Here is a 26,094-nt window from a genome sequence, read left to right as displayed (position 1 = left end):
TGGTATAGGAGATAATATTGAAAAGAGGCTGCACAATTTCAATAAAGAAATTAACCCTGAACAGATGCACACTCAACTCTTCCTATTTTCCTCCTTTCGAGATAGTTTATATTCTGCGACCTGAATAAAATTTCCTAAATCATCGGTATGTTCATTTTATTCCCTTGGTCAAGAGAGTTTAGTGGATTCTAATGGGCCATAAGAAAAATCAATCTCATTAACATGTCACTAAATAATTTCAACAAATTAGAAAAAAACAAACTTCCTAGTCTCAGCTATTACTACTATTCACTCTTAATTATCCTGTTATCTACAGCTGTGTTTCTCAGGTGAGGGTGATTTTTGCCCCAAGTGGACAATTGACCAAAAAGAGACACTTTAAAAAAAATTTATTTATTTGACAGAGAACACAAGTAGGCAGAGAGGCAGGCAGAGAGAGAGAGAGAGAGGGAAGCAGGCTTCCTGCTGAGCTGAAAGCCTGATGTAGGACTCGATCCCAGGACCCTGAGATCATGGCCTGAGCCAAAGGCAGTGGTTTAACGCACTGAGGCACCCAGGCGCCCTGAAATTCTCTAATTTATGATAGAAACTGAAAACTTAGGATATAAAGGCTAGGGAGAGATTTTCCATTCTGCATACGAGTGAACTGTAGTTGGTATTCCATAGCTATGGGAGCAAATCCCCTCAAATAGTAGTGGCTGAGCTCCAGTGATCAAACAAATAAACAAAAAACACCACCAAACTAAGAAACAAAACAAAAACAAAAATAAAACAGTTGGTTTTAATTGGGATTCTATCATACGCTAGTCATTGTACTGGAAAGTTCGAGTACTATGATATACTTATGTGTCTTTCATGGTTTTTCCTAAGTATGTTTTACATTTTTAAGGGTGAATATATAGTGTACATGCACACACACATGCTGAAAAAATAAAACAAAAAAAAAGACAAAACTCAAGCAACAATGAACAATAGCAAGGCATTACCTTACCATCCCCAGTTTCTTGGGACAGAAATAATTACCAAAACAGTAGCTACTTATATTAGTCGTTAACATGACTCTATTTTATATTTAAGTCACTTCACAAATCTAAATAGAGGAAAATTCTCCTCAAATCTGTGCTTACCCACACTAGTTGAGTAAAGTGCTGTACAAAGCATACTCTGAATTTTCTAAAAGACATGCCTTAGAGCCTGAGTCAGGTAGACGATCAGCTCAACTCACCCTTACTTTCTGGGGCAGAATATGTCTTACCAACACAAGATAATGAGGAGATTAATCTCAGGGTCTTCAAAGTCAGAGTACAATATGTCCCATTGAGATGGAGGCCCAAAATGCCACAGCATTTTATGTAATGTGTGCATCCACACATTTATGCATGAATACACTTATCTATAAAATAAGAAGAAATGAACTTCACTTTTGTTTAATGTTCAGATTGATAGGGGGGCACTCACATGGACAGATATTTATTAATCACCTACATTCCAGCAGGATCTGGAAGGTGGAGGTAGAGTTGCACAGTGTGGAGGGGTTTGCAGAATCTCCTGTGATAGCTTGATTCTAGCACATTATACCACTATTTTTCTGTGACAGATTAAATGAATTTATGGGTTTTATCTTAGAAGTAAAAATTTTAAAATACGTTGTGCTATGATGGGGACTGACCAAAAAAATAGTCTGTACCATATATGTTTTCCGGTTATCTTATGAAAAAGTACTTTAAAGAGTTGTCAAACTTAAATAAGCTATGTATTTCTTTTACAAAAAGACAACAGTGTTGCCTTTTTCTGTAAAGGGAACTGGCTGTAAATAGTATGCTACTCAATAGCTACTTTGAGAGTAATCTGTCTCGAGATGAAAGTGATGTTGAAGCAATGTGGGAGAAAGAAACTACTTTTGAAAAAAGATGTGCCCTATAGAGTATGTTAAAAATGCATGTTTAGAAATGTTTCCATTATCACATGACTTTGTACTCAAAAAGATATAAATACTTACCTATTAAAACACTTAGAAAAAACTCTCTTAATTTTGTACTTTAAAATTTCAGCAACAGGGGCGCCTGGGTGGCTCAGTCAGTTAAGTGTCTGTCTTGAGCTCAGGTCATGATCTTGGAGTCCTGGGGCAGAGCCCTGGATCAGGCTCCCTGCTCAGTGGAGAGTCTGTTTCTCCCTCTCCCTCTGCCTTCCCCCACTTCCAGCCCCTCCCAAAGCTCTCTCTTTCTCTCTCAAATGAAATTTTTATTTTTTTTAAAAGATTGTGTTTATTTATTTGAGAGACAAAGATCACATGTAGGCAGAGAGGCAGGTGGGGGCGGGGGAGGGGAGCGGCTCCCTGCCGTGAAGGGAGTCTGATGAGGGGCTCAATCCCAGAACCCTGAGAGCATGACCTGAGCTGAAGGCAGAGGCTTTAACCCACTGAGCCACCCAGGCACCCCCCAAAAAAGAAACACTTTTGATTGGAAGAAATATCTGGGTTCCTACTGGCATTTATGGACAGAGGCAAGAGATGATGCCATTAATGCATGGAACTCTTCCCCACAGTTTTTTATTTTATTTATTTATTTATTTTTTTTTAAAAGATTTTATTTATTTATTTGACAGAGAGAAATCACAAGTAGAGGGAGAGGCAGGCAGAGAGAGAGAGGGAAGCAGGCTGAGCAGAGAGCCCGATGCGGGACTCGATCCCAGGACCCTGAGACCATGACCTGAGCCGAAGGCAGCGGCTAAACCCACTGAGCCACCCAGGCGCCCCTTCCCCACAGTTTTTTAAATCTACTTCAAAAGAGATGAACAGTATCATGGTTAATGGAATCGTTATATTTACTTTTAGGATGCATTTATTTATGGATCTGATTTTGTAAATTTTGCAATGAATGCAATGATTTTGAATTGCATAGTACTCTCTTATTTTAGAAAAAGATGTTTTTGCTATTATGTGTTTGTATATTTCCTTTGGTTATATTTCCTCTCTTCCCTCCTTTGAGAGAATATATAATTCTTAAGCTGGAGCAATCTACCAGCTCTTCTTTATCTATCCTTGAATTTCACATCATTTTATCTCATCATGCTTTTCTGAAATGCTTACAAAGATTTCTTTCCACATGACAGACTCAGTTTTTAGAGTAATGATACGTTTCTTTTCCTATTCCATAGAGAGCCTTCATGGGTATTCAGAGTTGTTTTCAATATTGTTGTTTTAAATCACTAGATAAAATATTTTCGGGGATGGGCTTTTCTCCTGAGTCTTCAAGTAGATTCTCCCTTTCCCTGGTTCTTTAGTATCCTTTTAATGCTCTCATTTTGTTATTACCAACAGGTAACCTCTAGCTAGTTACCAAACTTTCTGTGCCTCAATTTTCTTGCAAAATGGAAGTAATTCCACTATCTATAAGTTTGTGGTGAGGAGTAAATGAGTTGAGGACATATAATGAATTTAAAACAGTATCTGAGACATACTAAATGCTCAACTAAATTTGGCCTTATGAAACTTTGAATGAGATTGATGATAAACTGGCAGAGAGGTGTTTTTTGTTTTTTTTTTTTTTCCTTGAGAGAGAGAACTGGTGCAGGATGAGTGGGGAGGGACAGAGGGAGAAAAAGATTCTCTCCCATGCAAGCTCCTTGCTCAGCATGGAGTTCAACATGGGGCTCGACCTCACAACCCTGAGATCATGACCTCAGCTGAGAGCTCAAGAATTAGATGCTCAACCAACTGAGCCACCCAGCCACCCCAGCAGAGAGATTTTTAATTACTTCTTGATGCCCCTGTTTTCTTAGGTTCTTGATTTCCCATGATCGTACGTCAATCTCCATTCCACACATGCATTTATTATAATAGCCTTGCCTAAGAGAAGTGCAACCTTCCTCCAAACCCACAGTGCTCTTGTTCTCTAATGTATTAAATCAATGAAAAACTACAATTTCCACTGTGGATTACACTGAGAATTATTTCTGCTGCTGCCTTGATATGTAGTCAATATACTGGGAAGGAGGTGAATTGTGGCAACATTTGATTTCAAATGAAGAAGTGAGTTATAAATTAGATGTGAGTATAACTAGTAGACAGTTTTGTTGTGCTTAAACGGTAAGGAAATTATTAAAGAGGTACTGTGCCAGGTTTTATAATGGTATGGTTGTAATTCTACAAACAATAATTATGCAAAACTACAGTAAAAATTAATTACTAGTCTTAATAATCTAGACAATAAAACACTAAAATTATTAATTTTAGTAATTGCATTTTCTCAAAAACTCAAACACATTAATTCTTTATTGGTAAACTAATGGTTAAATTTGAAATTTGTACTATATTTTGCCTTGTTGATGACCACCTAAATGCAAGGATAAATAATATATATGAAAGATAAGTTACAAAGCAAATTCTATAAATACTATATAAGGAGAGGAATAACAAACTAAACAATGGTCAGTAGGTCAAAATCTGAATTAAGGCAAATTATAATTAAGCAACTAATTCACAGATGCAGAGTGTATCTCATGTCATGTACCTCATGGACATAGGAGGTCAAACTAACCTCCTAACATAATGGTGTGGCAGACACTTGCTAGTTGCTCATCAAACCCATCACCTTTCTCCAGCCTTTTCTGAGATTAGGTGTGGCCATGGAATTGAATTCTAGTTCATTGAACTTGTCAGCAATGTTATTACCACCTGCAGGTCTGGCACAGAACACCACTCTGTGAGCAAATCTCTCTCGGTTCTCCTAGCTACTGTCTGGATGTTAATGCCCAAGGCAACTCTGGAAATCATGTGCTGATGATGGCTGAGCCTCGATTTTTCTCGTCTTGGACTGAGTGAGTGGACAGTCCTCTGCCCTACCACATGAGCAAGAAATAAAATTCTATTGTGGTAAGCCACTGAAATCTCTGGTATTACCCATTTCATTTATTAAGAGTTCTCTATCATATGTATTTTAATGTTCACAATCCATCTACACGCTTCATTAAAACTGATATAATGAAATGTTTTGAGCATAATGACACCAATCCATCTGCTTTTCTCTAACTGCACACAAGGATCTAATAAAGAACTACATTGTGAAGCAATGTAACTGAGAAGTTCTGAAGAATGGAAGACTATTAGTCACCAGTGTACTGAAATAAGACAAATTCAGTGAAATTAAGTTTATTCCAGGAAAGAAGTCAGAAGGAAAGAAGTCATGTTTTGTTTTTGTTTTTGACAGACAAAGATCACAAGCAGGCAAAGAGGCAGGCAGAGAGTGGTGGTGGTGGTGGGGAAGCAGGGCTCAATCCCAAGACCCCGGGATTGTGACCTGAGCTGAAGGCAGAGGCTTTAACCCACTGAGCCACCCAGGCACCCCATAAGTCATGTTTTTAAAAACACACAAAAATATTTCTATTACAGATTTGAAAGCCAAGTTAATTTGAGAGAGAGAGCTTCTAAGTTTTGGTAAAACATGGTAAGGTAAGAACTATGTGGTAGAAAGATAATATTTTTAGATTTTAAAATCTCAGTAAGTACTCTGCTTTTAAAGATAGATTAAGGCCCTGACTGCCTTGTCCTATCAAATGATTCCCTAGTCTTCAAAAAGCACAGGAAAGATTGATCTGGACAATATTCCCACAGACTATAGCACTTCCAGGCCTCTTGGTAAATATCTGTTTGGCATCCAAATTTTCCTGTCCTCAAAGATCAAGGTTAAGATCCTGTAAGCATTGAAAAAATATTAGATAGCAGTTACGGTTGCAAAATGAGCACAAGATTTGGGAGAAGGCAGACAGCTGGTTAAAGCTTAAGTCTACTTCTTGGCACCAACTCATCTCTAGTGTGCCAACAACAAAATGTCTCCTATAGAAAGTTAACTCTCCCCAGTCAACATAAATCAAGTCCATTGACTCAGGCATCCGATCATGAAGAGTTTTAACATCAACTAGATTTATTCAGAGAATGAGCTGGCTTACATGTAGAATTTGACTGCTTCACATTTAATGGTTATATTAGCCAGGACTCTCCAGAAAAACAGAACCGATAGGATCTATAGAGATATTTAAGAGGAGATTTATTATAGGAATTAGCTCAAAAGGTTATGGAGCCTGAGAAGTCTCCCGATCTGCCTGTCATATGCAAGTTGGAGAACCTGGAAAGCCTAAGGTGTAATTCAGTCAGAGACTAACAGCCCAAGCCAGGAGTTCTGGTTTCCAAGGGCAGGAAAAGATGTGTCTCATCTGAAGAAAAGAGAGAAAATTACCCCTTCCTATTCTTTTTCTATTTGGCCCTCAATGGATTAGACGACGCCTGCTCACATTGGGGAGGGAGGATCTTCTTTACTCAGTCTACTGAATCAAATGCTAATCTCCTCCAGAAACACCCTCACAGACACATCCAGAAATTATATTTATTCACTATCTGTGCTCCCCTTTTAGCCTGCACAAAACTCCATACAAGCCCCCATTAGCCCACACAAAACTAACCATCACGATGATGGATTAGGTTTTAAAGGTTTTGCTTTCTTGATAAAGATGATAAACTTTTCTTTGATGATAAAATTTTTAGCATCATCGCTCTTTCTCCCTAGTTTTTAGACAAACAGCCACAGCAGCCCTGAGCACCTCCTGACCATCTTATTTCCGGCAGTGATTTTTTCTGATAATAAACAGAACCAATGCCATGCATTCTTCTTGTTAATGGAATTGCAACTCTATGGTATAGTAAGACTTGCCTCTAGATATTTTCTGCTGTAGTTTTATATAACATTTTCATATTTAACCTTTTGCTTAGAGATCGTCAATTTGAAATCCTATTACTGTGGTACATACTTGTCTAATTAGAAAGGATCTTTGTGATAAGTCTGTGTTTACGTTGATAGTGCCGTTTAAACTTTATACTGTAGCCAAGGAAACAATATGATAATGATGCTCAAAATGAATCTTAACAGTTTGCTAGAGTTAAATTTTCTAGCTCACATTCAGGCAATGTATACTTTTCAGAAAAAAAAAAAATACCACAGTAACATTTTCTATTTAGAACTACTATGCACATGTTTGGCTTATCCACTCCATGGGGAGTTAAAAAAAAAAAAAAAAAAACCTCTTGGAAAATGTGGCATTATTTTTATTAGGTAGGGGAGTGTGTGTGTGTGTGTGTGTGTGGTATTTATTTATTTATTTTAATATAATTATTGTATAATTTACTTAATGGGTTTTAGCTTGAGTTTTTGAAAGGTAACACGACTATAAGCAAATTGATAGGAAAGTGGATAACAATGAATTAAAGGTTACTGGCAGCCCAAGACACTGTTTATCTCTTTTGAGGTAGACAGAATTCAAATTGCCTTCATTAGCTGAGCAATATGCTGTGGAAAATGAGCTAGGTGCTTATCAAGAGGCTCTTTCATTTGCATTTTTGCTAAATTATCAAGCTGCTCTGTTTTCTAGGTGCTTAAGAGCTGTGAATAGGAAAGAAAGAAAATTTTTCAGTTAAGTAAGCTTGGGGGCATTTGAGGACTAAAGAAAAGAAGTTTATCAATGAAGATGTCAGAATTGTTCCTTGGATATATGTGATACAAAAAGGTAATCTTACAGACAGTTAGGATCTAGGATGTAAAGGCATTAATTCTCCCCACATTCACCAGCAACACAGCAAAGCTAGAGGCTGTTCTTTTGATAAATGATCAATACTTCAGCATGACACCACCCTAGCTGCCCTGCTGTTGCTAGTTAAAAGTCTGAATTTCAATTAAGCAGTAAATCTTTATGGTATTACATCTTGAACAGACAGTTAACTTCTCCCTAATCCCCTACGATTCTGAAATACTATGATTTTGTAGTCATTTTCCTTAAGCTCACTCAAAAGAAAAAAATGTGTATATGTGATAAGTAAAAAAAAAAAAAAAATCTTCCAAATGAAACACTAATTATTAAGTAATTTGTTTTGTCTTAATGGAATGCCTACATACAAAATTATTATATTTCTATAGTATAGATTGAGAGGCATTCGAATGCATTAATACATAATCTGAATCGAAAGTCCATTGACATGCTTGTGTATCTTTAGCTCATTATGTTCTATTTCAATTCTATTCCACATATATATTCCTTGGAAAACCTCTTAAGTTGTGCCAAAACCCAAAAGCATTCATAACAGCAATTACACTTAAATCAGTGTCAACATTCTAATCTCCTCTGTCATCTCAAATATTCCTATAGATTTTTTTCTTAAAGCTTTTTGTTTATTTTCAAAAAGTATTTCTTGATACCTAAAAAAATGCAGCTAATAAAGGATATATCTAAAAAATGTGTGCAGCTTTCTTAAGGATTTCAATATTTTAAGAGCAAATATAGGCCATTTGATAGGCACCATCACCAAATTAACAAGATTTCAAAGCTCCAGGTTTATAGTAGCCTTAACAACTGGGTCTATTATTAGAATAAAATACAATTTTGGAATTGTAATTACTGGAATAAAAAAATTTTCTCTGTTTAGAATTTTAGAAGAAGTCTTTTCCCAGAAGCAAATACAATTTTGCCTCAATCAGCAAAATTCTTCCATTATAGGTGCTATTCTTCTCAATCATTTAGAATGCAAACATTTATATTAACAACTAAATTGAAGATGTCTGAACTTGTTCATTAGAATACTTGTGTAATTTTGGGGCACCTGGATGGCTCAGTGGGTTAAAAGCTCTGCCTTCGGCTCAGGTCATGATCCCAGGGTTCTGGGATTGAGCCCCCGATTGGGCTCTCTGCTCAGCGGGAAGCCTGCTTCCTCCTCTCTCTCTCTGCCTGCCTCTCTGCCTACTTGTGATCTCTGTCTGTCAAATAAATAAATAATATCTTAAAAAAAAAGAATACTTGTGTAATTTTGATAAAAATAAGATAAAGGTGGCTGGGGTTGCTCAGTCGGTTGAGCATCTGACTCTTGATCTCAGCTCAGGTCTTTGTATCAGAGTTTATGTCATGTTGGGTGTGGAGCACACTTAATAAAAAAAAAAAATTAGAAGTAAGATAAACACAGTTAATTTTTAAATGATTTATATATGAAGCAGTGTGGGCCTACTATCACATTGCAAATATTTTATTATTGGATGCTCAGGCACAGCCTAGGTTAAACATTCCTGAATAGAAAGCATGTCTACTTGCAATGTCCCAGCCCTACAATACAACATCCAGAGTGAGAATAGGTATACAGCATGGTAGAGGCTTCTTGAGCTAATGATCAGTTAGCCAGGAATTGAATGCCGCCTACTCAACTTCAAAGTTTGGCTTTCATTCCCCTACTATACAGTAACATCTCCCAGCATACTTGCCATTGACTCTAAATCAGTTCTTAAGAATGAAGTCATAGGTTCATAGTCAATATACCTAGTAAGAACAATGCAAAGGGCCATTTTATTGTATATTAGATATTTTATTTTCTTTTAGAAAACAGAAACAGGTATTTATTTTATTTTCTTTCTTTGAAAGCTGATATTATTTTAAATTTAGTTCAACTTACTTCATTCTACCCATATGTTTGAACTCTGTGCTTTCTCAAAATGCAAGGCTATTACACTAATTCAACTAACTAAACTTTCTGATGAACTAACATAGCTTAATTTAATGGCTGGGTTTAACTCATCAAGGAGGAATTAAGAGTTTTATTAGCTGATTAGCTGTTATTACAACAATGCATGCTGTATTTTCAACAACATTCTACTACGGTGAGGAAGAAAAATATTTAAGTCTTGATCACAAGAATTGTAAGAGGTGGATGCTTAGGAATCTTCTAACTCTAGGATCTTGTAATTATGTGAATTTTTTTAAACATTAAATTGAAGTATGGATTGTTATCTAGGAAGAAACACATGCTTCTTATGTGAAATAATTATTATTTTAGTTATCGAATTTTTTAAAATTTACTTTTGTATATCAGAATAATCATAAAGATTAAAAATCTGACAGATTTGTTAGAATAGATTTGCAAAAAGTTGTTTTTTGAATAAAAATAAAGATATAATACGAAGTAATAAATTATGTAGTCATATCATACTGGGAGACCAAGAAAATGGAAATAAGGATGAAAGAAGCAAAATTTTGCAAACTAGAAAGGTGATAACAGAAAAGAAAAGAACAGGAAGATGGCAGAAGCTGCATCACAAATGTCAGTCAGGTTAAGTTTCAAGTGGCAACACTGTAATACGGTGTAGAAAAAATGGCAGAATTTCTTTAAGCATGTTCCATGACTTAAAATACTATGAAGTCTTTTAAATGGCATTTTATAGAAAACAAAATTCACTTTATTTACAGAACACAGTGTAAAGTTCTAATTCCTAGGCACAGACCACACAAAAAACCAGAATGTCTACTGACATTGACATACTAATTCTTGTTCTAAAATGTTATGGAAAAGCCTCATATCATGTTTTATCATTTTAAAAGCAAATTTGGAACCAACACCTTAAAAGTTTTTAAACTAGTAAATCACCTGGGCATTCCAAAAATAGAAATAAAAACAGAACCATCTGCAATGAAAAAAAGCTATGCACTTACCATCATGATTAGGATTTCCTAGTGTCCATGGCTCATCTGAGTCAAAATGAGTGTCTCCCCCAATTCCTGGTCCAGGGAAGTAGGCATGTGCCAAAAACCCTCCCTCTCCATCAAAGGGAGAACTGTCTCCATGAAAACCAGAGGCGAAAATGATGGTTATATCCACATCGCGTTTGCCATTTTCCAATTCGCTGTAAGGAACTTCTTCAAAGGTCAGAGGAGTTACATTCTGCCACACATCAAAGGCACGGCGAATAGCTTTGCGGGTTTCAGGGTCTCCTACTTTGGGAGTTACGTTCTTTATACTGAAATTTAGAGAAGAGAATAAGAAGTATGGCTTTTTAATATTCCATCCGACTTACTACAGATTGGCTTTTTACAGATTTTGATCTATTCAGTTGAGTAAAATACTGGAAAAACAGCCTTACATAAATAAGGAAGAAATTAATCAATGCCTCATGTCTTTATATCTAGGTTTCATCACCTAGGGTCATTTAATTCTCAAGAGAATAGTATTCCTCTGGCAAGGCTATAAATAGAAGTTCTCTGCAGAATGGGTTAACAGTAGGGTAACTGGATCAATCAGTCACTTTGCCTCCTGAACAAAAGAAAGGCAGCTTTGCCAAATGATCAAACAGGTGCAACAGTCTCGAGCTGAAACTTAAAATTCAATTTCTTTCCTGTTATCATTACTTTTAGGGGCTACTTCCAAACAATGTCCTTGTGTTATTCTTTATTGATGAATACCAATTTTGGCTGACAAGAAGTTATTTCTTTGTTTTCATAGAAAAGGTTAATTACATTTTCTTATATTCTATTGTTTTCTTATGATATATTTAATTCTTTCTACTTATAAAAAGCAATGTGAGCAAGTGGCTTTTTAGTACAAAAGTTTTAAATTATATGAATTTAAAGAAGTGACTAGGACATCATTTATTTAGTTTACTTTTCTTGAGGCTAATATCAAATGGATACTTTAACCTGAAGAATCTTACAACCATGAATCCATATATTTACATTAAAAAAACTTAATACATAAAAGACAGTATAATATTCAGTAATGAAAGAGAACTGAAAGTAATAAAAGAGAACTGGAAGCTAAACAATTTACAGTAATGGAGTAGTAGTTAAATTACGGTGTCTCTATCACATATCAAAATATAACTAGGACTCAAGATTATTTTTTGTCACTGAAGGCTATTTAGTAGCATAGAAAAAATTTAAGATATGCTTTCCAGTATAAAGATAATAGACAAATTATATTTTTAGCCCACTTGTAGCTTATGTCTCAATAATTACAAATGTTGGGCAGATATCATACTGAAATAATAATAATGGTGTTAAGTGAGCATTTACTATGAGCCACGCAAGCATTTTTTTTTTTTTTTTTAAGATTTTATTTATTTATTCGACAGAGAGAGAGATCACAAGCAGGCAGAGAGAGAGAGAGAGGAGGAAGCAGGCTCCCCGCTGAGCAGAGAGCCCGATGTGGGACTCGATCCCAGGACCCTGAGATCATGACCTGAGCCGAAGGCAGCGGCTTAACCCACTGAGCCACCCAGGCACCCCCACGCAAGCATTTTACAATAGGAAACTTAAGAGGAAATTTCCAGTGGTTTTTCAACTTAAACATTCTGACTCAAGAATCCATTGTTGTACAGTCTAAGCTAGGCCACATATTTAAAACAAGGTTTTCACTATTTTCTAATACATATCTATACTGATTATTTGATGGTAACTATCATGCATTGTATATAAGAAAAATGAAGAAGCAAACCAAGTGGAAATGAGGTGGAGGCAGGGAGTGTTCTAGGAAGGAGAAATGACAAGTGAAAGGCCTTGAACTTGGACACATGCTTAGCAAGTTCCAAGAACGGTGCGGTGGCCACAGCTGAGGCCAGAAATGTAGCAAAAAAATCAAAGATATTGGCCACTGTAAGGAGTCTGGCTTTTGTTCCAAGGGAGAGGGGAAGAACTGGAGCATCATGAGCTAAGTGACATTGGACTTGCACTTTTTAAATAAATGACTGAGCATTGCGTGGAAAATATATCGAAATGAAGCAGGAGTTGAAGCAGGGAGACCCACTGGGAACTCTTGCAGAACTTCAGGTGAGGGATGACAATGGGGGGACTACCAGTAGAGATACAGAAAAGCAGAGAGATTTTAGATAAATTTTGAGCATACACCTGCCAAGATGTACTGATGGTTGGACAAAGGCTGTGAGAGAAAAGGAGGTGCCAAGGAAGACACTGTATTTTCTGAGCTGAGCCAAAGGAAGGACAGAATAAAATAAGTCAAACCTGTTCAAGGAGAATGTTACACAGTATTTTGTTATTGTTGTTTTACTTGTTTGGTTTAATTTCATGTGTTCCAGCGTGATGCTCTGAACTCTGTTTTGAGAAAGGGTAAATTTCTATATTGAGACATCTGGTGATGCTTCTGTCTGGCTAGCCTCTGAAGTGCCTCTCTGTGGCTGAAGAGCATTCAGATTAATGTTGTAACTTTGAATTTTGTCTAACTTAATTTTCCCAGTAGTCTTCTACTTGACTCCCACCATGCAGGAAGACCCTCATTAGTGGGGAAGTATTTTTATGACACATTTGAAAGAATGTAGTACATAATGGCTATTGTTCTAGGTGCCTAAGAGATACAGCTGCGAGTAAGACTCTGCTCTTGTAAAACGTACATATTTTAGTGATAAAAGATACACACGCACACAAAAACCCAACCCCATCAAAAAGATAACTACAGAGGGCAACAAGTAAGGGTGAGAAAATGAGATAAGTAGATGATAAATGGGATTTCAATGATGACAAAAGGAGCCACACCTGCTTCGCTAGCACTAGTTACTAGCCAGAAGAAAGAGTGAGCCGCCCACACACACTTGGCCAGTTCAAAGAATGGGAGTGCTCAGTGGATTGGTGTAAAACGAACCCTCAGGACAGTGGTTTGAGATTGAAGACAACTGGCAGGAAGTGAGTTATCTTCCATGAAAGGAAACCACTGGTGAGTTTTAAGCAGACGAGTATCCTGGTATTATTCTAGTTTACAAAGATCACTATTTCTGATGAAAAATGATTAAGGAGACAAGCATGGAAGCAATGAAACATTTTGGAAGTTCAAGCAAGAGAAGACAGAGACATGTCCCAGAGTGGTAGGAAGGGAGACATGAAGGATTGGATCATTTCAGTGTGTGTTCTGAGGGTATTATTAATGGGAATTGGTATTTATTCAATGTGTAATGAAGAAGTTATTTTGTTTTAAAATAAAAGATAATCTTAGAAAAGAAAAAATCATTAGTATGATATGTATAAAAGTACATAATGGTTCTGAGAAAACTGAAGCAACATAATAAAGAATAATAAATGTGGGGGCACTTAGGTGTTTCAGTTGGTTAAGCGTCGGACTCTTGATTTTGGCTCAGGTCATATCTCAGGGTCCTGTGATCAAGCCCATGTCGGGCTCTGTGCTCAGCACAGAGTCTTCTTGTCCCTCTCCTTCTGCTTCTCCCCCAGCTCATGTTCTCTCTCCCTCTCAAATAAATAAATGAAATCTTAAAAAAAAAAAAAATCCAAAAAATCATTTGGATTTGTAAATACATCACGGTGTTTTTCAAAGCTATGCCCCGATTAACTTTGGTTAATCAAAGTTTATATTTATATACTTAAGTTATATACTTTGGTTAAGTATATAAGTATACTTAACCACAATATTTGTGATGTCATTAGTAAATAAAGACACATAATGGATGTCTGGGTGGCGCAGCCATTAAGCTTCCAACCCTTTTCAGCTTGAGGTCATGATCTCAGGGTCCTGATCTCAGCATCATCAGATCAAGCCCTGCCTGGGGCTCCTCCCTCAGCACAGAGTCTGCTTAAGATTTTTTCCTCTTCTCTGCTCTTCCCCACCGTCTTCTTGCTCATTCACTCTCTCTCAAATAAATAAATAAATCTTTAAAAGATACATGAGTGTACTTTGGTACATGAATGTACAGTCAGAGTTCTGAATGAAGTACAAAGAACTAATTTGGGAATTTTTATGCCATTAAGATGTATTTTGTATTTACTAATGATTGAAATAATAAGGGGAACAGAGCTATCATATGGTATAAAGAATAATAGTACTGCTATTCTTAGTAGTTCTAATACATAATGCACAAAGTTATTAATATATATACTTGAAGAACAAAAAATGTTATAAATGAATAAAATGAAATTTGTTTCAAAAATTTAATAGAACTAATTTTAAAATGTTTTCACTTTGCTTTTCTGTAAACAGAGTAGTTAGAGTGAACATATTTTTCATTCTAATAAGACAATTAATTGCATTTTTTGAAGACTTGATCAGGTCTTTTTCATTATACTATTTCATTGATTCTTTTTTAAACTTCCATGCTGCTAAATTTTGGAACTTTTACCTAAAAAAGTTAACAAATGTTAATTTGCCTTATACAATCCTACATAATAATCCATGCCTTATACAATCCTACATAATAAAGCTGATCAAGTGGAAATTTCTTGACCTTTTTATCATCAGAACTATTAGTAGTGAGGGCAAGGTATGTCAATCGACTTATAAGATAACTATGTAAAATCAGGATTCCCTAGCTTCAGCTGTACTGAATCCCTATTAATTCATTTAATAACAATTCTGAATAGTAGTCATGCAGTATTTCCCCTTTAACTTTTTCAGAGAGTAATAAATCTTTCCCAAAGTTACAGCATTATTTTATCTCTAATATGAAAGTAAGAAAAAAACCTAAATATTTTGATATTTGTATTGTATATTAAAAGTTAAAAGAAGTTTGTACTCTGCCTTATAATTCTTAGTAGAAACATACACATCTCAATAAGTGAGATGTTAAGTTTACTATGCTGCTTCTAGGGTAATTTTTAAAAGTGTAAAAATTTGACATTCAGAGAAACAGTAAATTTTGAAGGAATGAGACCTTTACTAACAAAACTCCACTGAAATATGCATGTGTTTTCTTTATTGATGACACTGGAGGAATTATTTTGCTTCATTAGTTCTGTAAAACAGAAGAACATAAAATGTAAAATATCACACATTTGTTCATTTGGACAGATGTTATAAGAGATGTGAAACAAGGCCATTGCAATAGGTTTTGTCCTTTCAAATGAAGTAAACTCTAATTAGTTACTCTAGTGACATAGTAAATATTACCCTATGCCTAATATTACTGTGGAAAGTCGGATTCTCTAGTTACAACATCACTGGATCTATAGCAATTTATTTAATAACATCTCTATATATTAACAATGACTATTTGCTTTCGGAATTTTGACAGAGTGATAAATCTTTTCCGAAGTTAGGGTAATGTTTTATCTCTAATTTTGAAGGAAGTACTAAAAAAACTGAATGCTTGAGCATCTAGTTAAGATCCAGAAGTTGTATATATACTTGTGTCAAAATTATTTTGGTATGGTCAAGAGTAAATACCCTTTAATCAATTCAACAGACAAAAATTAGTTGTCCAAAAAAGCATACTAACATTTTATGAAAAATGACTGGCAACTAAATGGAACTTACTGTAACTAGGAAAATAGAAAATTGCTAAAAGTATAATAGAGTAGAAATAATAAGCTATATAGATATTTTCAGATCCATATCCAGAATGTATTATAATATTCTATCAAGAGAGAATTAAATAGACTAATATAGTTTCATTCACACTATGTTTATATGGCTTCACTTTTCTTTTTTGTGCAAGACATGGTCAGAGAATAGAGATTGAATATGGAGTCTCTTTCTCTAGAAAAGCTTACATTAAATATTTTGTGATTTCACAAGATGCTAGTTTTCCAGGTAAGGCATACTGAAGTACATACTATTTTGGGTTTTATTTATTTTTTTTAAAGATTTTTATTTATTTATTTGTCAGAGAGAGAGAGAGAGCACAAGCAGGGGGAACAGCATAGGGAGAAGCAGGCTCCCAGTTGAGTAAGGAGCCCAACGAGGGACTGGATCCCAAGATCTTGGGATCATGACCTGAGCGGAAGGCAGACATTTAACCCACCCAGGTATCCCAACTCTGCCTATATTATTAAAGTAAAATAATAACTTCTGGTGTGTATCCTCAGAGTCAAAAAATTCACAAACATTCACTAAAAATCAAGGTTAGCTAAAGGAGAATTTACTAGGAAAATCAATACCAGTTAATATAATATAACATACTATTATCACATTAATTAATACTAATGTTAATAAAACAAACTATTAATTTTAAGTTATTATAAAATAAAATAATTTTAAGTTCTTATAAAATTATTAATTTTAATATTAATTAAATATTAAAATATTTTAATTTTAAAAATATTGATTTTAATAAAATAAACTATTAATACTATTGTTAATAAAACTCAATTTAAAAAACAGATGCATCTGGCACTTTAAGTACATATTCCATGAGACACTTACTACATAAAACACAATTTTGGAATTTAGATTTTATAAAGAAAAAAAATTTAGCTAAGCTTATTTTATATAATAATAAATGGGGAATAAAGATATATTTGCTAAAAATGAGCTTACGCATTACATTCCTATTATTGTTTGAATAAAGTTTAACCAGTGCCTACAAAGAATTCATTAACTTATTCAAAAGCTATTTAATTAGAGCATAACACACAGCAGTACTCTACTAGGTTCTAGGGAACATAAAATGTATATGGTCTCTGATGTAATGAAGTTCCTGTAAGGTCCTGAAGAAACATATAATGTACTATTTTTTTATTATTATTTTATTTATTTATATGACACAGAGAGAGAGAGTGAGAGACAGAGAACACAAGCAGGGGGGAGCAGGAGAGGGAGAAGCAGACTCCCCATGGAGCAAGGAGAGCCCAATGCAGGACTTGATCCCAGGACTCCGGAATCATGACCTGAGCCGAAGGCAGCGGCTTAACTGACTGAGCCACCCCGGCACCCCACAATATACTATTTTGTAATTACTCACTTAAACACACCTGTCTCTCACATTTGACTATATTTCCTATGAGAGTGGGGACCTTGCTTAACTCATCTACTTCCAGTGCTGTCACATAATGCTGTTCAATAACTATTTATTGAATGTACAACATCTAATTACCCAAGAAGCAAAATCTGCCAAAAGAAAAACTGGTCATAAAGATTCAATTAAGAGGGTGACTGGGTGGCTCAGATGGTTATGCATCTGCCTTTAGCTCAGGTCATGATCTTCAGTTCCTGGGATGAGCCCCACATTGGAGGGAGTCGCAGCTCAGTAGGGAGTCTGCTTCTCCCTCTCTCTTTGCCTATCACCCTGCTTGTGCTTTCTCTCTCTCTCTCTCAAATGAATAAACAAAATCTTTAAAAAAAAAATTCAATTAAGAGATGAATGGCTACCAATACTTATACCATAACTATTACCAGCATGTAAATTATGTATCAGCCAGTGTTATATATACCCCTAACAGTACTTAAATGATTCTTCTGGTACAACCTCAGAAGTTCCCATTTCCAGGCATCAAGCACTGAGGTCATTAAAGTGGAAGGCATTGCAGCTAGACATTCCCTCCAAATGGAGTCTTTATAAAAGATTCCTTCCAATTCCACCTTTTAAAGATAGGAAGAGATTTTAAAATTATATAATCTAACTTTCCAACCATTCCACAAATGGTCCCTAATTTCCTTGACAAGTGAATAAATTGCTTGGTTTATATGCTTCCAACAATGAAGACTTATACAATGAATAATTTAATTTTCCAATAGCTCAAAATATTAGGTTCTTCTGAAAGCCTTTAAGTATTTGAGCATAACTGGAAATTTCTCCTTTAAATATTTTTTCCATCATGTTGAGAATCCTTGGCTCTAATCTTGAGCCCTTTCTCATGCAGACTGTTTGTAAGATCTCTTAGCATTTTGATTTCTTTTAGAGGTGCACTTTAATTTGCCAAGAAGCAGCTGGAAATGTGGTAGACCAAAGCGAAAAGGATACATCAGGTAAAGCTTGGCTAACAAAGCAAAGAGAAAACTTGGCATTCTCACTACTTTGGACACTTTGCTTTCTATCAGTCTGATCTGTTTATCTGAGTTCTTTTTGAACCACACTATGCTGTTGGGTCATAATGAGTTCGCCAACAAATAAAACCTAGATTTGACCACTCCCACTTCAACTCCTGGCATCATTCTATAATGGCACATTTCCATTATCCTTTTAAAAGAAAATTTTTTAGCCAAAATGTAATATTTTGCATTAGTTTTTCTAAATACAGTAATAAAAGTGGCAGCATATGCTTATACAGTACTTATTTTACACAGGGTTAAGTTCTTAACATGTTACCTACACTAACTTTAAAATTTAATATCCTTAGCTCTTACCCTCAACTTTCTATAATTCTATTAGAATACACTCATCAATTTCTGTTACTTGCCTTGTAAGTTAAAACAAGATGATAGTTGATTATTTACTAAGCACTATGTTTCAAGCACTGCGCTGAGGTATTTTTGTTGGTTTGTTTTTTGGGCGTTCTCACCACCATGACCTGACCTAATTACTGCCTAAGCTTCATGAGGTAGCCAGTGTTAACAATACTCACTTTGCACACAGGGAAAATGTAGAAGATTAAATAACTTGATCCTGGTCTTATAGGTGGCAAGTATCAGAGCCAGGATTCAAATCCAGATCTTTCTCACTCCAGAATAGGACTCTTAACCACATTATGTATTTATAAACTGGAATAAACAATAAGCTGGAAGTTTATAGGGATAGACACCTAATTGTTTGAGTATTCAAGACTGGCTGAGACAATTGTCAGTATAGGGACACAGCTTCAAGGGAATTATGATTAGTTCTGAACATAATGGCTCTTAACAGTTCCTTCCTTCCTTCCTTCCTTCAATGAATGCTGTAGTCAGGGAGTGCCTGGGGGGCTCAGTTGTTTAAGTGTCTGCCTTTGGTTCAGGTCATGATCCCAGAGTCCTGGGATCAAGCCCTGAATCAGGGTCCCTACTCAGCAGGAAGCCTGCTTCTCCCGCTCCCACTCCTCTTGCTTGTGTTCCCTCTCTTGCTGGGTCTCTCTCTGTCAAATAAATAAATAAAATCTAAAATAAAATAAATAAATAAAATAAATACATTACAATACAATAAATAAAATACAATAAATAAAATAAATACAAGACAAGATAAGACAATAAAATAAAATAAAATAAATGAATGGTGTAGTCAGTACCTAAGTATGCAAAGACACTAAACAGGGTACACTGTTAAGTTGGGAAATAAGGTCAGAAAAACGACACTATCTGAAATGAAACCAACAAATATCAACATGCAGAGTTGTGTGCTTGTCCTTTTAAAATTGATTATACATAGTAATCTAATTAATATGTATTAATTTTTATATGTAAGAATATAATTTATATGTAAGAATTCTAATTTCATTGTTTCCTATATGGATAGCCAATTATTACAGAAGAACTTAGTAAGTAAAAGAGCTCATCCTTTCTCCAATGATATACAAGGTTTTCTCTGGCATAAATAAATTGAAGCCCCAACCCCCATTGTAACTATATTTGGAAAGAGAGCCTTTAAGTTAAGTAAATAAAGTTAAATGAAGTCATAAAGGTGGGGTTCTCATTTGGTATGACTGACATTCTTATGGAAAAAAAAAAATCCCAGCAGAAATCTTTCCACATATGTACAGAGAAAAGATGAGAGAGGTGGACACAATGAGAAGATAGCCATCTATAAACCAGAAGGAGAAATCTCACCAAAACCAACCTTGACAGCAGGTCTCCTAGCCTCTGGAACTTGAAAAATTAAATTTCTGTTGTTCAAGTTACCCAGGCTATGATATTTTGTGATGGCAGATTGAGCAGACTAATACAGATTTAATGGACCAACTCCTTTGAAAAATACAATCTATAAAACTTAACACAGAGAGAAACAGATAATCTGAACAGGACTACATCTATTAAATAGATTTCATTAAAAATTAATAACTGTCAAAGAAAAAAGAACCAGGCCCAAATAGTTGCAATGGGCTTACTAAACATTTCAGTTAGAAATCATACTAATTCTCTACAGTCTCTTCCAGAAAACTGAAATAAAGAGAAACTTTCTAACCCAATCTATGAGGCTGGCATTACTCTCCAATCTAACCCAGATAAAGACTTTAAAAGAAAGAAAAAAACCACATATCAATATCACTCATGAACATGCATATAAAAATCCTCAACAAAAAATTAGCAAATCAAATCCAACAATGTATAAAAATATTCACCATGACAAAGTAGCATTTACCCTAGGCATGAGAGGCTGGTTCAGCTGAAAATGAATTAATATAATCCATCACATTAAAAGGCTAAAGAAGAAAAATCATATGATCATATGATTGTATGAATAGGTGCAGGAAAAGCATTTCACAAAATCCAACACGTATTTATAATAAAAACTTTCCTCTACTTGATAAACATCTAGAAAGTTAATGGCAAGGCACTAGATGCTTTTCTCCTAAAGACTGGGAAAAAGGCAATGATGTTTGCCTTCAACAGCTCTCCCTTATGTAATAAGAGATGAAAAAAGAAAAGAAAAGAAAAGAAAAAAAGATACATGCATTGGGAAGGAAAAAGAAAAACAAAACTCCTTTTTCTCAGGTGATAGGATATGAAGTTGACAAAGAAGAAAAACTAAGTGACCTTGGGTTTGGAAATGAAATTTTTTTTTTTATATATACAATACCAAAAGCACAATAAAGGAAGACAATAATTGACAAGTTGGACTTTATTAAAATTAAAACTTCTGCTCTGCAGAAGACACTGTAAAAGAATGAGAAGACATCCACAGACTAGGAGAACTATGAGCCCTATTGTAATTATGGACTTTGGTTAGAAATAATATAGCAACAGTGACTCAGCAGTTTTAACAAATGGATCACACTAATGCAAGATCTTAGTAAGAAAAACCAAGAGTGTGTATATGTGGTGGGGGGGTGTGGTATATAAGAACTCCTTGTATTATCTGCTCAGTTTTTCTGTAAACCTAAAATTGTATTACCTAAAACATAAATGTATTACTTTTTTAAAAAGTCGGCCATATTCTTTGATTATTTCTGAAAATTATCTAGAGTTAATTCTGTGCTTTCTATATAGAAAGTGATATAAACTTACTAATGATAGTTTTATTTTTTTACAAGTCCTTATATCTTTTATTTCCTTACAACTATATGTAGCTATGCAATGTTGTTGAGCAGACTTAGAGGTAGCAGATATTTTGTTGTTGCTCCTGAAGGCATATTTCTAACATGTCACATTTCCTATATGGGCTTGGCTTAAGACTACTTCCTCTTTGATTTCTTTTATCTGCAGAAGTAACTGAAATGTGTTGCCTAAAAATTCTAGGAGCATGCTATCTGGGAGGATTGGCATAAGAATATAAAATAACACTGAAAAGTGTTATCAAAATAACTAAAATAAGTTCCAATGGCACAAACCAGATATATTGGTAGAAAATCTATATATTGAGTTTTAAATTTTATCCTTAAGCATATGTGAAGGGTTATTTATACAAAGAACGAGAATTATAAATGTCTTTTATTCATGGACTGCTGACATCCTAGTCTTCCCCTGAGGTGCCTTGCCTCTTCCCTTGCCCTTTGGTCTAACACACGCTTTCTCTCTCTATGGGTCTTGGCTGAAAGGCCATTTCTTCAGGAAGCCCTTCGCTGGCTTTCTAGAGTGGGTTGGATGGCCCTGTTTTACATTTCTCTTGCATCCTGTTCTTTCCTTTTCATAACACATATCACATTTATATGATTGTCCAACTTAACCACATGACTGTAAATTCTAAGAGCACAAATGGAGTCCCCATATTTTCTTTCTTTCTATATCCCCAGTGCCTAGAACTGTTTTTGTTTAAACTGAGACTCAATACGCAGCTGTTCAATGAATTAATGAGTAAATAGGAACATCTCCTTTAGCAGCCACTGTCCCTCCAGGTTGAAAGACACTGGCGTCCCTTTGGCATCCTTCGTTGAAGACAAAATAAGAAATAACAATCCGTCTGCATTGTTGCCAAAAAGATAGAAAGTAAAATGACTGAACTGATACTAAAAGTTAATTAATAGATTCAAAGACATTTTGTTTAGATGACAATTATTTATAAACTTATTATTTGATTACTTTTAGATTATGAATCCTTACTAAAGAACATAATGGGTGCCTGGGTGGCTCAGTTGGCTAAGCGTCTGCCCTTGGCTCAGGTCACGATCCTGGGGTCCTGGGTTCGTGTCCCACATCGGACTCCCTGCTCAGCCTGCTTCTCCCTCTGCCCCACCCCGCCGCGTGTGCTCTCTCTCTCAGGCTCTCTTTTTTTCAAAAAAATAAATAAAAGCTAAAAAGAACATAATGTGCTATAATACTCATCTCAGAGTTCCTCAGGATTTGTTATTCTTTCAAGAATATTAAAAGATATAGTTTACAGATGAGACCAAGTATTTAAGAAATATTTGCAAGGCCTCCAAATGGGCAATTTATTCTCTTCTCAATGGCAGTTCTCAGTTCCCTACGTTAACACTATATTCTATAATTGCAAATTACCATGTAGTCAATGTGCATAAGATGTCAAACAAAATGTCAAAATAAATAGTGGTGAAAAAAATGGAGAGAACAGTAATTCATCATTAGTTCTTATACCTGTAAGTGATGTGTTTGTGCTGCCACTTCTGTCCTGTTAATGCATATCGCTTTCGACGAACATTAAATTTGGAGCTACCTCTTGTCTGGTCAGGTACACCACATCGAGGCTTCTTCATCCAGCTGCAAAAAGCAGTATTTTCCAGTTATTTACCAACAACCCTAATCATGAATTTCAAAAGGAAATCAATGGAGAAGTTAATCTATGGTAGTGATAATGAAAATGGGAAAACATAAAGAAGAAAATTATCAGTTTTCTTGCAATTTGAATCTAAGTAGAAAACAGATTTTGTCCCCGAATGATCAAGAATCAATGGTTTGGAATTCAGCTCTTTTAGATATTTTTTCTTTCTCTAATTCGTTTTGAGCTTACTGTAGAATGAGGGCCTCTTCATCTTCCAACTAGAATCTGTTTTTAATAAGATTTGAGACTAAGTCAAAGTCAAGTCACTAATTCCTAGTCTCATTCATAAAATGAGACTTTTAAAAATAAAGTTTCACTAAGGACTCTTCCAGGTTTAACACTGAGCAATTTTAAAAATATATTACATGACCTTACATTTCAGGATTTGAGAGGGTATGTTCTATTCTTTCTTCTAGCTTACATAGAAGTAAATTATTCAAATAATATTTGCCTTTCTCTATTTTTTTCTTCTTTTCACTTTGATCACTACCCCAATTTACAAGTAACAACATTTGTTAAATCAATAACTAATAACCAAATTCAATGTTTAATTTTTTTTCTGCATATGAGGTGTTAGCATCACACAAACAAGGTTTAACATAAGTGTAGTAGGAAAATTACATGCTGTTTTTTGATTTATTGATTTTTAATACTTATATAAATACAGTCATGGAATTTCTTTTATACAGAGTCTCATTGGTCCAATATAATATTTTCTATGTAGTCTTGCTTCTTATCTAAGAAGAAAGATTTTCATGATTTTGAGTAGTGTTTCTTTGGTGACTCATAAAATGGCTTTACCATTCATTAGCACATTTAATTTAACAATTACAAAGCTAGTGCAAAATCTTCATGGTGCTACATTCCTCAGAAAGTAGAAATGAAAAAAAAATCAATTTCTGCTGTATTTCATCAAATACTTTATCATTTCTATACTCTTTAAATGGAAAATAATTGACTACAGAGATGACTATCTAAAGATATCCATTTTGTGAAAATGAAATAAAAAAATTTCTATATTACACGGATAAATTAGCTAATTAGCTCTAATAAACAACAATAACTTGAGACAACAATGAAATCACGACTTTTGCTTTTTAAGAAAGATGACACTTTCACCATAAGTATTGAAAACGTCTCTCCTTTTTTATTCTGCCTCTACACTGTAGACAGTGTGGTTACCAGACTTAACAAATCCCATCCCAGTTTATAATGCATTGTGGAGTTACTTCAGAAAATTGCTTTCCCTTTATTAAAGTCTCCCAACTCCAAGGAGGCTATATGGTCCTATGGAATTGAATTCTGTAGAGTTGAGAATGGAGATCTCCTATTTTTAACTAATACTCCAAGGGCATTCCTTAACCACTTCATTTGAGAGACATTTCACTAGATTGTAAACACTCAAGGGTAGGGGATCTATATACTCCTACTACCTTGTACAACCTCTGGAATATAAGAGATATTCAATGAATAAGTGGATAGGGATAGTTTGTATTTTTAAATGCGAAATCATTAATTTTTATTACATATTGTAAGATACAGATATAGATTAAAGTAGCAAATATTACGCATTGGAGGGGTTATTATGATTTAAGTGGCTTTTATACATGTGTATTCATTAATTATATTCTCAGTAAAAATTGTAATATTTCTAAGGCAGGTTTTTATGCTTATTTATCTCACCAAAAGCACTAAGAGAATGAATAATATATAGTTATTAAAAATGAATAAATTTACTAAATGTGAGAAGTGATTATATGTACATTTTGCTAAGAAAAATATTTAAGTTAGCACTTTGGGAAAAGGAATAATTTTGAAATGGATAATGGGATGAAATTTGGCAAAACAGAATTACCTACTATCAGGATAAAATGTATTTCCAATGAGGACATATTCTCTAAAATTATTTTAATAACCAATAAAATTTAAAAAGGAAGGTAAAAATTGAAAAGAAAATTAAGTTTATTAAAATAAATTTCCATTTTAAATCATGCATATGTTGGATCTAGTGAAAAAGTTTTTCAGTGAAGCATTGTACGTTCCAAAGAATGGGATTTTTATGGATGAGTATTAGATTCTTGTGCTCAAAGATATCTCTGCCGAATTCTTTATGCATTTCCTAGGCTTTTGCCCATTAAATATATATATTTTTTCTCATGTTCCAACCTCTTCATTTATTTACTCATTCAGTCCTTATTCATTCATCCTGTAATATTTTTCGGCTTTTATAACATGCTAAGAGATATAAAGAAAAAGTGTGACTAAAAAGATAAACAAGGCAAGAAGCCCTTGTTGAGTTCAGTCTATAAGGCAAGACATGCATGATTTAAAAAACATGACTGTACAATGGCTTAAGTGCTATCATATCTCTGTCAAGATACCCTGTCATTATTTCTAATTTTACATGTAATAAAAAATTGTGATTTTCCTACCCAGGTTTGTACCAATTCCTCTGATGCTTTATTTCAGCCAGAAGTTTTAACACCCAGGTGACATTTCCATGTTCTCTCCTCACATCTAATCTATCAGAATGTAGTTTCTTGCTTCCAAAATTTTTCTTCCCTCTCTCACTAATGCCATCCTTCTCATTCCTAAAGATAAATCTTCCCAGAGCACAGATGTGTTCTCTATATGTTATGGGTAGGAAAATACTTATTTGGAAAGAATCTGATTCAGGCTTACTTAGGGAGGATTTTCCCCAAGCGCCCCCCCCCCAACTTTCCAAGAT

General features: G+C 34.7%; 1 protein-coding gene across 1 annotated transcript in view; it reads right to left on the bottom strand.

Moving 5' to 3' along the window:
- MMP16 (matrix metallopeptidase 16) overlaps positions 1–26,094 on the bottom strand; it is a 293,833-nt gene that overhangs the window by 114,832 nt on the left and 152,907 nt on the right. The window contains exons 3-4 of the mRNA XM_059166077.1: positions 23,183–23,305; positions 10,513–10,817 (exon numbers count right to left, since the gene is read on the bottom strand). Of these exons, the coding sequence (XP_059022060.1) occupies positions 10,513–10,817; positions 23,183–23,305 (428 nt within the window). The remainder of the gene's footprint in view (positions 1–10,512; positions 10,818–23,182; positions 23,306–26,094) is intronic.

Source organism: Mustela lutreola, chromosome 3, assembly GCF_030435805.1.
Source record: "Mustela lutreola isolate mMusLut2 chromosome 3, mMusLut2.pri, whole genome shotgun sequence".
Classification (NCBI taxonomy): domain Eukaryota; kingdom Metazoa; phylum Chordata; class Mammalia; order Carnivora; family Mustelidae; genus Mustela; species Mustela lutreola.
This window is presented reverse-complemented; position numbering and strand designations above follow the sequence as displayed.